Raw genomic sequence first — 15938 nt, 5'->3', positions numbered from 1 at the left:
TTTAAATAGGAAAATGTAAAATAAAATAATTTAAAAAATCAGTTTCAGTGATTTACCAATGTGCTGAATTCTTCCTAACAAAATGTAGGCACTTGAGCACTGCTGTTTGCAGCATGGGCTCCCTAGGATTCTTCTGTGATTGATGAAGAAAGGCAAATACTTCCAGTAGGCAGATAGTCCATCTGAGATCTCATTTTTCCTTCAAACGAGCATTTCTCTGTCCACTGACTATACAAGGAGTAAGTGGCAGATCTAGACACCAACTGCCTGCCTGTCCCACTGCCTGAGACCTGCTTACTCTGATGGATGCAGCTGTCAGAGAATCAAGCACCTTGCAGTTCATGCTGAAAGTTTCCTAACTCCCTTGTTTTCACTGCAAATGCAGGGTCCAAAAAACTCCTTTTGTAGGAGAAAAGAGCCTGTCTCCTGCCCAGAACATTGCTGAGATCCAGGTAAATGAGATCAGTATCAATATTCTGCCCATAGCCTCCAGAAAAGCTAGAGATGATCAGGACATAATGAACTTCCCTGTTGGTGGTGGAGCTGCCACTTTCTGGTCTAACATTTTTAGGAGGGAAGAGGGAGGATGAAAATGTAGATTTTGTACTGTGTGGGAGAGTTTGAATTTACCTCCACACCCCAGCAGGTTCACAATACCGCAGAATATATTAGGCAAGAGTCTCCTTTATTCTTTCCACTGAACATGAGCCACTGTCCACCCAGGAATACAAATTTCACCCTCATAACAAAAACAAACTGAGTCCCAAGTAGACAGAGGAAGCTGATAGCCCTGCTTTCTCATCTGTGCTATCAGTGTGTAGCCTCAGTCTTCCTTTGCAAATCATGAGAAGCCTCTGTCTCACTGTTAAACAGACTGAATGGTTCACTTCCTTAGGAACATACCTCAAATTTTAGTAAAGGTTTGACCAATTTAGCTGTTTACATTTGGTGGAAACATTTTCATTGAGTATGTTTGCAGTAAACTTAGGAGAGCTCTTTTATTAACAAGGAGTTGTGGAGACGTCAAGTGTGTTTCAAATTCATAAAGTAAGCTTAGCATTTTATCCTGTCATAAAACCTGAGCAAAAGAAAAATCTTTTAGGGCACTGCCTAGAGCTTCAGTTAAAACACATCCTAGAGAGAGCAGTGAATGAAATACAGTAGAATCCAAAAGCCAAAATCATCAGAAAAACAGAATTCAGTCTCGGGTAGAGAATGTCTTGTCCTTTCAGTGCTCCCTGCTTTGTGTCTTCCTCGAGGGCTCTGATTCTTATTTGGACTTTCTGCATTGCTAAATTGTTAATAAGAAGAAAAACATTCTCAATTTAAAGAATAAATTTAAAAGAATATTTGCCTCTATCTTAGGAATAGGCTTATATGAAACCAGATGAAGTTTAAAATGGGTGTTGGACTTGAAAGGTCACAGAAGCATTTCTGTAAGAAATTTTGCTCTAAGCAACTGAATTGAAACATTACATTAAAAATTCAGTGACAGTTGTTTTTTTTTTTTTGGGATAAATACAAGCAAAGAACATCCTATCACTCAACTGGATGACTTCTTATCCAATTCTTCAACTGGGAGGACACCAAATTAAAAATTACTTACCACTTTGACATGTATAGCTTTATAACTCAAGTGTAAATTCTTTGAAGATTCAGAAGGACTTGAAAATCCTATCAGGGTGCTCTTCAGAAAACATTTAGCTTCATATGAAAACTGTCTCTTAAATTTTCTTGGTTAGATAAAACATCAGTAAAAGCACTGTAGAGATGCCAATCCTTACTGGGTGATCAAAGGGAAGCAACAGAATACAAATTTCTTTTTGCATGAAGCAAAGACCTAATTCATTATATTTCCTCATGAAATATCTACCATGTCTTTCAGTAATCAGCATATCTGCAGTTTCATGGGGCAATAAAAGTACTTGAATTAGGCCAGAACTCTTTGAACACAGTTGTAGATATTTTAAAAGACTGTGACTAACAGTATGAAAGGTTTTCAGAATATTTGTTGCAGCATATAAGACAGTATTTCACTATATGGCCCTATCTCACCACAGTGAAGGATAAAATAACAAAACCTTTAAAGAAACCCAGAAAATTATTAATAAAGAGTTGCAATTTTGGAACTGAAAGGTAACATTGAAATTTCAAATCTTATTATAGAAGTTTACATGAAAGGAGATGTTATGCTGGCTGGGAAGCTAAAATAAATATTGTTGGACCAGGATGAAAAGTTACATAGGTCAGTGAAGTGAATACTTGACTAATGAGTAGCTGAAATAACTTGTCTGACTGAGGCTGGAAATAGGACAGGTCTTAACTTCTGGAGAAATAAACTTATCAACAGTAATGACAAAAAAGCTGTGAAAGGAAGCATAAAAAAGTGTTTAGTATTTTAGTTAGTTTTTCCATGAGCCATGGTGTCTGAGAAACAAAATAGTGTGGTGTGTGTTTTTCATTGCCAACAACCCAGAAAGACTGAGCACTTAAGTATTTTTCTGTATCAGGAATCCCTATGGGGCTTACTTGATGTCTTCACCATATGAATTCTCACCAAACCTATTCAGTCAGTGGTGCCATAGTTGCTCATTGTGTCAGGAGCTAGGCTTGAGATTGCCTTTCAAACTGGGATGGTTGCTAGCTCATGGAATTGATATGTAGCCTAAGAGGAGTGAGTTTGAGTGTAGAGAACATTTCAGCACTAATAGAAAAGTGAGAAAAGAAGAGCTGGATACAGTACCTTCTCCAACTCTCTTATAGTCAAGCGTCAGGAAATGAAAAATCCAAACTCTCAGATGTTTATGGAATTTTACTGAATCACTAAATGGTCTCCTGTGATTAAGGATGTAGGCAAGCATTCTTCCTGCTTTCAGAAATGATTTATTTTGTTCTGCATCTAGTAGTAGAACCCACATGGGCAGTTACTCTCAGACAAGAGTATCCTTCAGCAGAGAGGAAAAACCCAGAAATTTTTAGGCTGCTCTAACCTGATCTGCATGGACATGTCTGCCCAGGAATTCCTTGAAGGCCCTTCAGTTATGTTTGTTATCTCCAAAATATTTTGGAGCAGTTACAATTTGCCCCCTGTTCCTCTGCTTTGCTCTGCATAGTAGTTTTGCAGTGTTTTGAAGTGGCTTGTTTGTTTCATGATTCATGGGAAAATCAATCCATAGAAACCTAGAAACCATTCTGTGTGCTTGATATAATTTACCATGTGGGTAATCTCAGTTTCTCCTTGTGTTTTTCCTTTTGCTAAGCATATGCTTGCCCTTATTGCTTCTCTGCATAAAACAGAGCGGGCAAATATTCCCCCAAGTTACTGTAGATAATCTCTTTTATAAACTGTTTGCATAGCTCTCCGGTCCAGCCCAAAGATAAACACATGCCAGAGGATCAGCATTTTATGAACTGTTCACAGACAACACTGTGTAGAGAGCTTAGCAAATGAGTAATCAGAAAATGACTCATTTCTGAGTGCTGTTCCATTACCAGGTAATTGTTATTCAGAGAGAATGGATTTATTTCTTTTTGTGTGCGTGAGTTTTTGGAGCAGGAAAAGGGAAACAACGTGTTTGCTCCTTTGTTGAAGGAGTATACTTTCCTTCTTCAGAAATCCAGATTTTAGGAAACTTATAGTGTTCTCATCTTTTGTATGACTTCTTTCAGTCATTGGCTGATTTTGTCTACAGTTATGAAGTACCATTCAGAGGTGAAAATTCTGGAGCTTTATATTTCATACTGCTTTAAACATAACTGCATGTGCAAAATATGTGCTGTAGAAAACTCTCCACTTTTATTCTCTCACTTTCAAAAGTGCATGGCAATCCATCACTGGGCAGCTTTGGTTGGAGCACTTCTATAAAGGTACCATGGAAAAATTTTCCTCAGACATACTTTTTTGGATATGATTCCCCTCAGCTCACACAAAGTTGTTGAAACTGCTAAAGTAAGTTAAATCAGTGAAGGCTGCCATTGGCCTTGGGGTGGAACAGGGCTTGTGACAGCTGGGGGAACTAAACAAATTTGCGCTGATGGTTATATTGATGTTATGTAATATAGATTGAAGAACAAGCAAGAAACTGTCATGGAACGTCTTAGGGAAAAGTCATTCTCTTATCTCCAAACACTCCAAATAAACCATTTGGCTTTCAATATTGCTTGGGATCGTATGATCTTTACCCAAGTCCTCATATGCCAGAAATAAAATACAATGAGAAACATGGTGAAGGCAGTGAGTCTAAATGCAGCAGACAGCAGGCAGTTTGTGAGAGCTACTGTTTTTCTAATCTGTTTTTTAATAAGAGAAGTGGTTTTAGGTCTGGCAAGAATTTGATTTTCTGCCCAAATGCATGCTGTCAGATGAAAAGAACATACTGTACATTAGCTGCTAAGCAGATTAACTTTCATAAATTGCAGTTGTTTTAAAGACTAAAAAATTCATTGCTAGATGAAGCAATCAATACAGAAATGCTTAATCCTAATAAATGTCTGAAAAGCTTGAAAGCTGAAGATCTGTTTTATGTGTCCTTTTGCTGGCAGCTATATTGTTTGCAAAAAAGTTTTAACAATATTTGAGCCACTGACTGTAATCAGGGAAGTCATTACACTTTTAAATACAAATTTCAGAGAAATTTAGAAAAAAGGCTGGTTCATTTTTTTCCTCCAGAAAAACACTCAGTAATCAGGTTTCCATCTTTCTTGCACTGAGAAAATTCCAAGTATTTCCACTTACATCAGTGCAGATCCTAGGGTAGACATGCTATTGGTAAAACAGAAGAAAGTTCATTGGCATATGTGAGGTTGCTGGTCTGCATTAGCAGAGGTGTCAGCCTGTTTTCTTTCTTATCTTTGTCCTTTTTGGAATAAGCAAAAACAGGCATATTGTATTATATTCAGGACAGTATAAATAAATTTGAGAGATAATTATGTCATTGTGTCTTCTGCTTTGGAAAGAGAATCTTTATTTCAGTGATGCAGGGCCCAAATCTTCCATACTGTTTGAGGAGTAGCTATTTGTGTTGTGAGAATTAGGCCGTACCAAAACAAGATATGAGAAAAAGTTGTCATAACTAGATCATTTTCAGTTTGAAGTGATTTTCTGTTGTATATATTTCTTATAGTTTAGGTTTGGGGATTTTGGATGAAGGCTCATTTTTGGTCAGAAAATGAGTAGCAGTTCTTTGCTACATAAATTATTCTATTTTGCTGTTTCTGTAGTAACATAAGAATGCTTTAGAAATGAATGGCCTCCTACAGACAGAATAGTACAAATTCAAGTGACATTTTCTTACAGTGAGATTTTTAGCCTATCACAGGCACTTTACGTAATGGTCAGACAGCGTAGTGCTGCTTCCACCCTGACAGAAACAAGGACCCAGTGTCCTCAGGAGGTTTAATGCTGTATCATGCATTTTTAAAATTATACATTCCAAGATTTTTGAGTGACCTTTGAAACAGACTGGACAATCTGAGGAAAATTATCTTAGTTTTTCTAGGAAACAAAGTATCTATCAGAAAAAATCCCCAGTGGGAGAAGATTGAGTGAATAATAAGAAGATATTTCTTCACAGTATTAACTGAATAACTTTTGGAAAAGACATAGAATATTAAAGAGACTGAATGTGAACACCTGTTGGCATTATCCTACATCAGGGACTTGGGAGTGCTCTGCCTAAAGGTCCTCTAACCATTGTTTTGGGTTAGAACTCTCCTGGTTGGCCTTCTTGCCTTTCTGCAGAAGAGAATAAATCTGGTTTAATGGGGTTATGTGAGTGTGTAGTAAGTCTTTGGCTTTCCTCTGCACCACAGCCACACCCTTCTCTACTTGCCTGAGGGCTGGTTGCTAACCACTTTATGTCTTGGAGAGAGGGATATCAGCCCACCAAGTGGTTGCCTCGCCCAGTGCTGAGGAGAGTTTGACCACTGGAGTATCATCTGCTATCTACTATCTAGAGGATTATCTGCTGTCATCTTATCTGATGCATGCACTTGGATCCTTGGCTGTGGCAATCTAGCCTGCTGACACAATGGGATACTCCTGAACTTTTGCCCATTGTAAATAAGGCAGGACTCAGGCCAGAACATTTCTACAAGTGAAGGCTTATTTAGTTGATTCTGACATTTTAGGATGCTAGCTTACAGAAATCCTATGTTTAACTGAAATGAAACATAGCTCTGCACAAAATTTACCACTGCAGATTGATTTTGAAACCTGGTTTTAAAAAAAACAAACGCAGAAAGCTGTTTAAAATTTGGGCCCAAATTGCATGTAAAAATCCCACTGAGATCAGCTGGAGTTGTGTAAATGTCTCTGAGGGGAAAGGCCATTTGAATAAGGACATTTGTTTTTTATGAATGTCAACATTTTAATTTTAGCTGATTCAGTCTTGTGTTCAATAACAACAGTGATTGCTGGAGAGCTACGGGAAGTGAGCCAAGTGGACAGAGGGAAATGCTTTATTGTGTCTCTGGCACACTACAGTGGAAAAACTTAATATGGAAACTGGACATTTCTGAAGTACAGAACAGAGTATAAAAGCACCTGACTGAAGGTTACCAAGTGAATTTTTCAAAGTGTGTCTGCTCTAAGTGATGGTAAAGTTGTACAGGGGACTGTAGGCAGTGAAAAGGGCTCTGAGATAAAAAAATCCTTGTTTGCTGATGTCTTGGGGGCTGTATGAAGTAATGAACATACATTAGCTTCCATTTCCAGTCAAGAAAAAGCAGGAGTCCTTTGCTAGCCAGCCAGCACTTTTCTTTCTTATGATGTGCATTGTCCTTCCATGCTCCTTAATCATCCTGTTTAAACAAGCAGGCAAGAAGTGGATATTCAGCAAACATTTCTGAACACATTGACCACATTTCTGAACACATTGACCAAAGAATAAAAATAAGTATTCAGGTTTTTGTGCGTGTCATGTACATGACATATAAGCAAGCTAACCAGGTATTTTGTTTTAATACAAGAGAAGAATATTTCATAGGTCTCATTGTATGTTTGTTAGTGGCCACATTATACCATTGTTACTGTGGAGGATAAACGTGTTTCTTGACTCTGAGTGTAGCAGCTTTGATAATATTTCATGGAATCCAAACAGTTTAAGACTTACAGTTTGACTTAATCTTAAACATAGGTGTTCTCCTAATAATAAATTAAAAATAAACCACTGTGGGAGATCAAGTGAAGCAGAAAAAAAGCTGTGAGTGAACTTCCACCTCACACGTGAGGTGCAGATCAAGTTAGCGTGTTATGTTGAAGAAATGTTCTCAGTTGCAGTGTAACATATAAAATGTCCAATTTCCCTTAGTAGGTAAGTTGTCTTGTCAGCAGTTTCCAACTATTTGAAGTAAAAATTTTCCATTTAGTTCTAGTGGTTTGGTAGAAATCCCAGTTCCTTTTCCCTCTTTTACCTTGACTTATAAAAAAGACATTTAGTTCCAAAGAATATTTCTTTCAGAACCAACATATTACAGTAACTGCTGTTCATTATAATCCATTCCAAACAAATTATTTTCCTCTGTTATTTAATGACCTCAATAATGACTTAATCAATAAGGGTTTTAAATAAGAAGTTATTTTTGCAGTATTTCCAACATATATCATTAGCTGTAGTATCCAAGAGTAGACTTGCAAAAAATTGTGCTGTGGTAGCAGATACTTGAATACTGAAATCATGTTGTGGCAGAGCTATGTTTTAAAGTAGCCAAAATAAAGTGACTTGTATATTTATATTACATTAAAATATGGAAAGAAAGGTTTTTATTGTGAGACATCTGTGCATTCTATCAAGTTAGGTTTTCCATATTTTTTCCATTTGGATTGCCTTAATATTTTTTTTATTGTATGAAAAAGCCAAGATTTGAGAGCAGGAGCTTAAGAGCAGACAGAAAAATTGCTGTAATTTACTTTTGAGGGTAAATCTTTTTTTCAGGCTTCCAGGAAAATTGTTATTTGGAGCTAAGATTCTGCCCTGGCTTTCATTTAATGCAGTCACTGAATTTGGTGAGACTTCATGAAGCATGAGCTGAATTGGGCCTTTTCACTATAACTTTTTCAGTATATGCAATCACTGTTGGGAAATGTTAACTGAACTTTACCAAACCCTCTGTATCTTAACCTTTATTTGAAGAGAAGATGCCATAAATGGTGGTAATTTATATTACACGGCTAGAAAAATCAGTTTGAAGGGTACAATTTTAAGAACTGATGCAGAGTTAGGACAGAAGAAGAACTGTCTCCAGAAAACATGATGGAATGTCCCTAAGACTGAATTAAAATCAGAACCCCCCCACAACACTTGTTCTGTTAGGTGTACTTGAGAGTCATCTTTGTCATTGTTGTGGTACTCTCTGATTCTGCATTCTGTGTAGCTGGAGAATCTCTGATAGGTTGACATTAATTTCTATTCATCATTAAGTCAAGTGGGATTAGTTATCTCACTTTTAATGAAGCTGCACCAGCAAGGAGATGTTTCCAAAGTCAAACTTTCTACAGATAATATTTTCTGCTCCACTGGGATTGTGTTTGGAAATGTTGCAGATTGTGGTGGAAGTAAAAGACAAATGAATATGAAAAGTGGAAACTCAGACTATGACTTTGAGCAATTCGCTGCTCGGCCTGAAACTGCTTCAGACTTCTGAATGTAGTGAGGTCTGTTCTTGCAATGAGTCTAAGTAGTGGAAAGTGGATAAGTATTGAATTCCTCTGTGTTCAAAGAATTTTGATTCTGCTCCTGTGGCTGCTATGGATTAGCATAAGGACATACTTTTATCAGTGAGGGTAAAACTTAACTGTGATGCCATGAGGCCACCCCAAGTGTTTAAGTCCTCTTGCTAAGCAGGAGCCACTCAGGAATGTCCTGTACAGTGAGAAATCCCACAGAGAATACACACCAAAGAACTGAACTTCTCTGTCTATGTGGATCTGGTTTCATAGAGCCCTTTTGCAGATTTTTCTATGATGAGGCTGTTGCACTAAATCCACCAGTCAATGCTCCTTTCCTGCTATCAAAAGCAAGCCATTGCAAGAGGAAAATTGAACATATGTTATAAATGTACATTGAATATTAAGCAGAGGCACTCCTTTCACTGCACCACTTTAGACCAATGACCTGAATTTTTAAGCAGAGGAACTACTCTGGTGTGTTAGGGGAGACTCACATATCCATCTGACACTGGATTTCACAGACTAATGAGCTGCTTCCTTTGTTCCCTTTGGCTGAAACAAACTACAGGGAGGAAAGAGGTAAAGGTCTTATGAATGGAAAGATGGAGAGTGTTTTCTACAGTAAGTGTGGGATGATGTAAACACATGCAAATTAGTTGTGAACATAAAATGAAATAGCTGATCTGGTAAGTGGGACTCTGGAATATACTAGTACTAATAAATCACCAAATAAAGTTGTCAGAGAAGGTACTCTTATTAGAGGCCTGGGCAATCATCAAGCATATGGAGTTCAATAAGGGCAAGTGCTGGATTCTGCACCTGGGATGGGCAACCCTGGATGTTCAGACACAGCAGGGAATAAGATGCTGGAAAGCAGTGCCATGGAAAGGGACCTGGGAGTCCTTTTTGGTGGAAAGTTGACTATGAAAGGGAAGACAGGAGCAGACACTGATCTCTTTTCTGTGGTGACCAGTGACAGGACCAAAAGAATGGCCTGAAGCTGTGTTAGGGGACTTTTAGGTTGGATATTAGAAAAAGGTTCTTCATCTAGAGGGTGGTTGGGCCCTGGAACAGGCTTCCCAGGGCAGTGGTCACAGCACCAGCCTGACAGAGTTTGAGAAGTGTTTGGACAATTCTCTCAGGAACATGATGTGACTCCTGGGGATGGTGCTGTGCAGGCCTGGTAGTTGGTGATCCTTCTGGGTCCCTTCCAACTCAACAGATTCTGTGATTCTGTGAAAAGTCTCCATTATTTAACCCTTGGAAAAAAGGTACACACATAACAATGACGATGAATGAATGAAACAAAATCATTTTTTTGAGAGTTAAAATTTACCTAAGTGAGCTGCATCACATTTAAGCACTGGCTTCATTCCAGGTCTTTGAATACTGCCATTGTTATTTTGCATATTCTAAAGCATGACTGCTAAGTATCTTACATGGTTGGGATAAGATCATTCATAGTCTAAAGTTAGCTTTAAGCATTTTGTTGAAACCTTCATCTGTTTTCTCTTGGGACTACCCTCGCATGAAAATTATATTGATGGGAAAGGTTTGGTTTAGCTTTTAAGATCATTTGGCTTTTACATTTGTACTTTGCTATCTTGTGCTATTTGTGTTTAAGAGAGAATTTGCTGTTTTCTTTCTTGCAGAACGTGGTTCACCACGTAATTTAGTTACCACAGACATAACTGACACTACAGTTGGGTTATCATGGACACCAGCTCCAGGAACAGTTAACCATTACAGGATAGTATGGAAATCACATTATGATGATACCGTGGGAGAGAAGAGAGTCCCAGGAAATACAGTGGATGCTGTAATAGAAGGCTTGGAGCCAGAGACTAAATACAGGATTTCAGTATATGCAGCCTACAGCAGTGGAGAAGGAGACCCAGTAGAAGGAGAGGCTTTTACTGATGGTAAGTGTAATACATTACCACCATTTTTAACATTCTGTTTTTGATGAAATTATAATTTTAAAATAAAATGGACCTTATTTTTCCCCTTTCTTTTTTATTTTTTATGTAAAGTTTCCCCAAACCAAAATGCCACCTCAGCTCAGCCAATTTTGACATCTTGTTGGACTATTAAAAAACCGAAAAAAAAAAATCTCTTCTATTTCATATAGGTTTGGATTCAGCAAGAATTACTTCCAAATTAAGATATGATTTGGTCTGCATATTACTCTGAATTCAGCCTGTTATAGGTTTGGTGTGATTGCTAAAAATCAGGTGAAGGAAATATGGATAGAGCAAGGAGGAAAGATGGGGTGCATTCCCACAGAATCCATGAGTTTTCTTTCCAAGTTATTGCCCTTCCAATCTTCACAGTCCTCAAACTGAGGCTCACTGGGTGATTTTGTTGTTTGTTAGTTACCTTTCTGGGGCTCTTCTTTTTCTTATTTGCAAACCATTATATTGTATTTGGTCAAAGGACGCTCAAGCCTCTCCTGCAGTGTAGGCAAAGTGAAAAAACACAGAACCCAGGGATGGCTTGTTTCTTTGTAGCAGGAACTGCAAGTGAAGGAGTCAGAATGAATGAAGGGATGTCCTGGATAAGGCTTGACATTCCTGTTGTTTGCCTAAAGGGGCCATGCAAAGACAGAGCCTGAGGGAGGGCTCTGGGGAAGCATCATGTGTGTTTACATGTTCTTGTGCTCCGTCCTAAGCATCTGTTTTGGCTACTGCTGGAGACAGGCTGCTGAATTACGTTAACCTTTGTCCTTGACCCAGAGCAGTTGTTCTCAAGGTTTTGCAAGAGTAGTGGTTGCTGCTGTTAGTGAGAGCTGACTCCCCAGAGTCAAAGCAGACTAGCAGACTGCTGTGCCACAGCTTCCTTCTTGGTTCAAGCACAGCAACACCAGCTGTTCTAGCTTTTCCAGGTTAGGTGGGTAGCTAGCCTCATCATTTGTACTGACTCTCTCTGTGCTGACTGAGGGAACTTGCCATTAGGCCTACCAATAGCCCCACACCTGGGGCTAATAGCCTGAAACTATTGTATCTTTCTGGCATACACACAATTAGAAATTGTCAGTTCCTAGGAGCTACAACGCCTATCTTACTGTGTGTTGAAATACTGACCGATTCCACCATGCCAAGAGGGTTCAGCTTTGCCAAAACCTAGATGGCTTATTTTGGCTGACAGCCAGCATTTCATACCTGTCAGCTCACTTGGGATTATTTATACCATTTGTACAGTCTGGAAAATATCTCTTAGAAGCTGAATGCTGCAATTTGTTGAGAAAATGCTTTATTAGTTCAAAGGCCTATTTCAGCACATATGCTATGTTGTGATGAGTGATTTTCCAAGCATTTGGAAAGTCACTCACATCTATTTGAAGGACAGTTTGCATGGGGTTCAACAACCAGCTGTTTAGGTATTCATCACTACCTTATCAGACCTGTGAAGTCAAAACTTAGAAAATCTATAGGACATTGAGTTAATGAAAATCAATGACTTTATAATTTATCAATTTGAGAGTGCTGAATCTGTTATTTAATGGATTAATGAGAAACATTACTAAATAAAACTCCCGGTTATGCTGTGTCATGCTGTGTCATCATGTGATTTATACTTCCCTCTTTTTTGTCTCAGTAGTGAAAACCAAACATCTGGTTGTTTAGTCCATCACAATTAAAAAATAATTAGCAATGGCCTGTGAGATTCCCCTGTGTCTTCCCCACAATCAAATACTGGAATTTTAAAAAGGTCAATTTTATTTTTTAGTACAGCAGCACTAATTTTGTAGTCATGCGTTTGAATATATCTGTACATGAAAAAGTAAAAATTTATCCATATTTTTACACTGAAAAGTGTCACCAAATGCCAGGACTCTGACAGTAGACAACGAGACGGAAAATACAATGAGAGTTAAGTGGCAGCCTGCGCCTGGGAAAGTCTTGTCTTACCGTGTGAACTACAGAGCACGCAGCGGAGGCAGGCAAATGTCTGGGAGAGTAAATGCCCCTGCCACCAGCATCGTGCTCAAGCGACTTAAGCCCCGCACCACGTACGACATAACTGTTGTTCCAATTTATGATTTTGGACACGGGAAATCAAGAAAAGGAGAAGGAACAACAGGTATGTACCACAAGGTTGTACAGGATTTCATAATGCAAGTTTTGTGCTTAAAGTTAATAAGCAGGAAACATAGAAAAGCATGGCAGAGTCTGCCAAGATCATGAATTGACAGGAAAATTGAAGAAAATGTTATAAGTTGAGAAGAGAGTTTGATTTGTTTGAAATTTCACTGTGGCATAGCCTGAGCACAGCTTTTTGCTGTTGATATTAAGAGGTGTAAGTACAGTGTAAAATCTGTTTGAAAATACTAGAATTGTTTTGAAATGCTGTCATCAGAAGTTCAAACAAGGTGTTTTGTGAGGAAGACAGGCTACTTAATCAAATGTTGTCTGCTGTTGCATATTTTGCCTTTTGCTTGTGGGTATTGGTTAAATAGCTACCCATCATCCTGTTATTTAGGTTTGTCTTCTCTGGTCACCATATTTTCTGTGGAAAACCCAAGCTACTAAAAAGGGGGAGTAGATGATTTTGAAGATTCTTCTGTGGAAGTCTGACTTCATGGTCTTTTGGACTGGCTGTCTTCTCCCTCAGAAACTGAAACTTTAAAACGTTTATTAAGTCTGAGTGAAGTTATTTTTGTGGAAAAAGCAAAACTCATTTCCTACTCTACCTTTAGTAGGAATGTGATGCTGGTCTTATATTTTGTAAGGAAATGTTCTCTAGATGTTCAGATCAATCAGATTTAGTGTCAGTTTTCTATTTCCATAGATGGAAAGCTATTAACTAAAGAGAAAGCTAGTAACTTTTTCAAGATGTTTCTGCCTGTCTGACACTAGTGCTATTTGCAGAGGTACTCTGTAGATAGTTCATGCCATTCTGTTTACTGAATATACGTTATATTGAATGACAGGAAGTAAGGTAAAGGTATCCTAACAGTGGAGATATCAGCACCTCAGTTACTGAAGAAAGGTTTCTTCTTAACCTAAAATGTGCTTGATATAAAGGAGTCACAAAAACTTGAGCAGCGCTTAACCAATATGTAGTTGTTTAATGCTGAAAATTATACTGAGATAAATTTTAGATAATCCAGCTGCTTTTGATTTTTGAACTTTTCATCTTGATACAGATATGTCTCTGCTTTCAGTCTAAATAACTGTGGTGGTAACACTCTTTGGAAGGAAGTGAGGCCTGAGTCATCTTTTTAGTGGAAGCTATCATGATAATTCAGGGAGTATGATGAGAGATGAGACAGAAAATCTGTACTTTTCCTTGCGAGTTAGGAGTATATCTACTGTTTCTCAGCAGAACTCACATTTTGAGGACATTTATGATCTTTTGGCTATAGCTAGACAATGGCATAGGCCCAGGGACAAGGCAAATGTTTTTTCCTCTGTCTTTCAGGCCAAGGCAATAGTGGTAGTTTTTTGTTTACTCTAATTCCCATTTTTTTTTTGTACTTTGAGCTTACACTGATGCATTATTTTCCATGACTACACTTTAGAGTTGCACACAAGCAAAAGTTGCACAAAATGCAGAAGCTAGCAACAGCTTGTAACCATTGTCTGTGAGTGCTGCCCTGCAGTGGGCAGCTGTTAGTCTTCTGAGGAAGTTGCTCTTGACCTAAAAACCTTGACCAGATGTTTGGCTGGCACCCCTCAGAAGAATTGGTTTTTGACACACTGCCACGCCTGTGGTTGGTGAAGTTGCTTTAGCTGCCAGACAATTTATCCCTCAGTCCATTGACTGCAGAGGGAGCCTCAAAAATAGACTTAGCCCACATACCTACTGGTTAGATAGCTAAAAGTAAGTGTCAGGAATCTCATCTTTCATCTCTTAATACTTGTCTTTGCTAAAGAAAGGAACAAGGAGTTTAGGACTCTCACTAATACTAGATTTGCATATATATATATATATATATATATATATATATATATATATACTTAAAAGCATACTTGTTGATTTTTTGCCATGTGTAGACCTGATCTAAACTCTTTTGTTTCCCACCCTTTCAGCCTCTCCCTTTAAGCCACCTCGAAATCTGAGAACTTCAGATTCAACTATGTCAAGTTTCAGAGTAACCTGGGAGCCAGCCCCAGGGAGAGTGAAGGGGTACAAAGTAACTTTCCACCCCACTGAAGATGATGGGAGCCTTGGAGAATTAATAGTGGGGCCCTATGACAGCACAGTCGTATTGGAGGAGCTTAGGTATGCATACTCCCTCATATTGGTTTTTTGCTTTGTTCAGTTTTCTTTAAATAACTTTAGCGTAGGATTTTGTATAAATGCGATCTGGTATTGAAACGCCTTGTAAAATCTGCTCCAAGTTAAGCAAGTAATTTTGTCAATTAGCTATGCAAATCCTGTTATGCCATCTCTGAAAGGTACCTGGCAGGTCTCTTTCTAAGATTATCAATTTACATCACTTGTGGTGTTCTCACAGGAACTGAAGGAGGCAAAGATATATAGGCTGGAGCTGTATTTCACATATGAGAAAGATAATGGAATAATGAAGGATATTTGACATTTCTAAAGTTTACTTTCAAAAGTTTCTTGGCTCATGTTTCTCAAAAGATGCTTAGTTTAGCTCTTGATTCATTTTCTCAGAGGCTAAGATTTTTAAAGCAGGCTTCCCACCAAGTCAAAATCTGTTAGGCAAGTATACTAAATATAATTTAAATGGGATCATTAAGTCAAAGAATCATACAGTCATAGAACGGTTTGGGTTGAAAGTAACCTTAGAAATCATCTAGTTCCAACCTCATTGCTGTGGGCACCTTCCAGTAGATCTGGTTGCCATCCAACCTGGCCTTCATTCCCTGGGATGGGACACCCACAACTTCTCTGAGTCACCTGTTCAAGTGTCACACCACCCTCACAGTAAAGAGCATCTTCCTAATATCTGATCTGAACCTAGTCTCAGTTTAAAGCCATTACTCTCTGTCCTACATGGCCCATGTCAGAAGTGCCTCTCCAACCTTCCTTAGGCTCCCTTTAGGTGCTGGAATCCTACCATAAGATCTCCCCAGACCCTTCTCTTCTCTATGCTGAACAACCCCAACTCTCAGCCTGTCTTCACAGGATAAGTACTCCATCTCTCTGATCATTTTTCAATCTTCTTCTGGACTCATTCAAGAGGTCCAAGCTCTTCTTATATTGGTGGCTCCAGAGCTGGACCCTGTACTTCAGGTGGGGCTTCACATGAGCAGAATAGAGGGTGAGAATCAACTCTCTTGGCCTGCTGGTTGCT

The 15938-nt window shown here is 38.5% G+C and overlaps 1 protein-coding gene across 1 annotated transcript in view; it reads left to right on the top strand.

Moving 5' to 3' along the window:
• COL12A1 (collagen type XII alpha 1 chain) overlaps positions 1-15938 on the top strand; it is a 99619-nt gene that overhangs the window by 23198 nt on the left and 60483 nt on the right. The window contains exons 14-16 of the mRNA XM_064707404.1: positions 10321-10590; positions 12485-12751; positions 14704-14896. Of these exons, the coding sequence (XP_064563474.1) occupies positions 10321-10590; positions 12485-12751; positions 14704-14896 (730 nt within the window). The remainder of the gene's footprint in view (positions 1-10320; positions 10591-12484; positions 12752-14703; positions 14897-15938) is intronic.

This window comes from Zonotrichia leucophrys, chromosome 3, assembly GCF_028769735.1.
Source record: "Zonotrichia leucophrys gambelii isolate GWCS_2022_RI chromosome 3, RI_Zleu_2.0, whole genome shotgun sequence".
Lineage (NCBI taxonomy): Eukaryota > Metazoa > Chordata > Aves > Passeriformes > Passerellidae > Zonotrichia > Zonotrichia leucophrys.
Note: the sequence above shows the minus strand (reverse complement) of the source record. Positions and strands in the feature narration are given on the sequence as shown.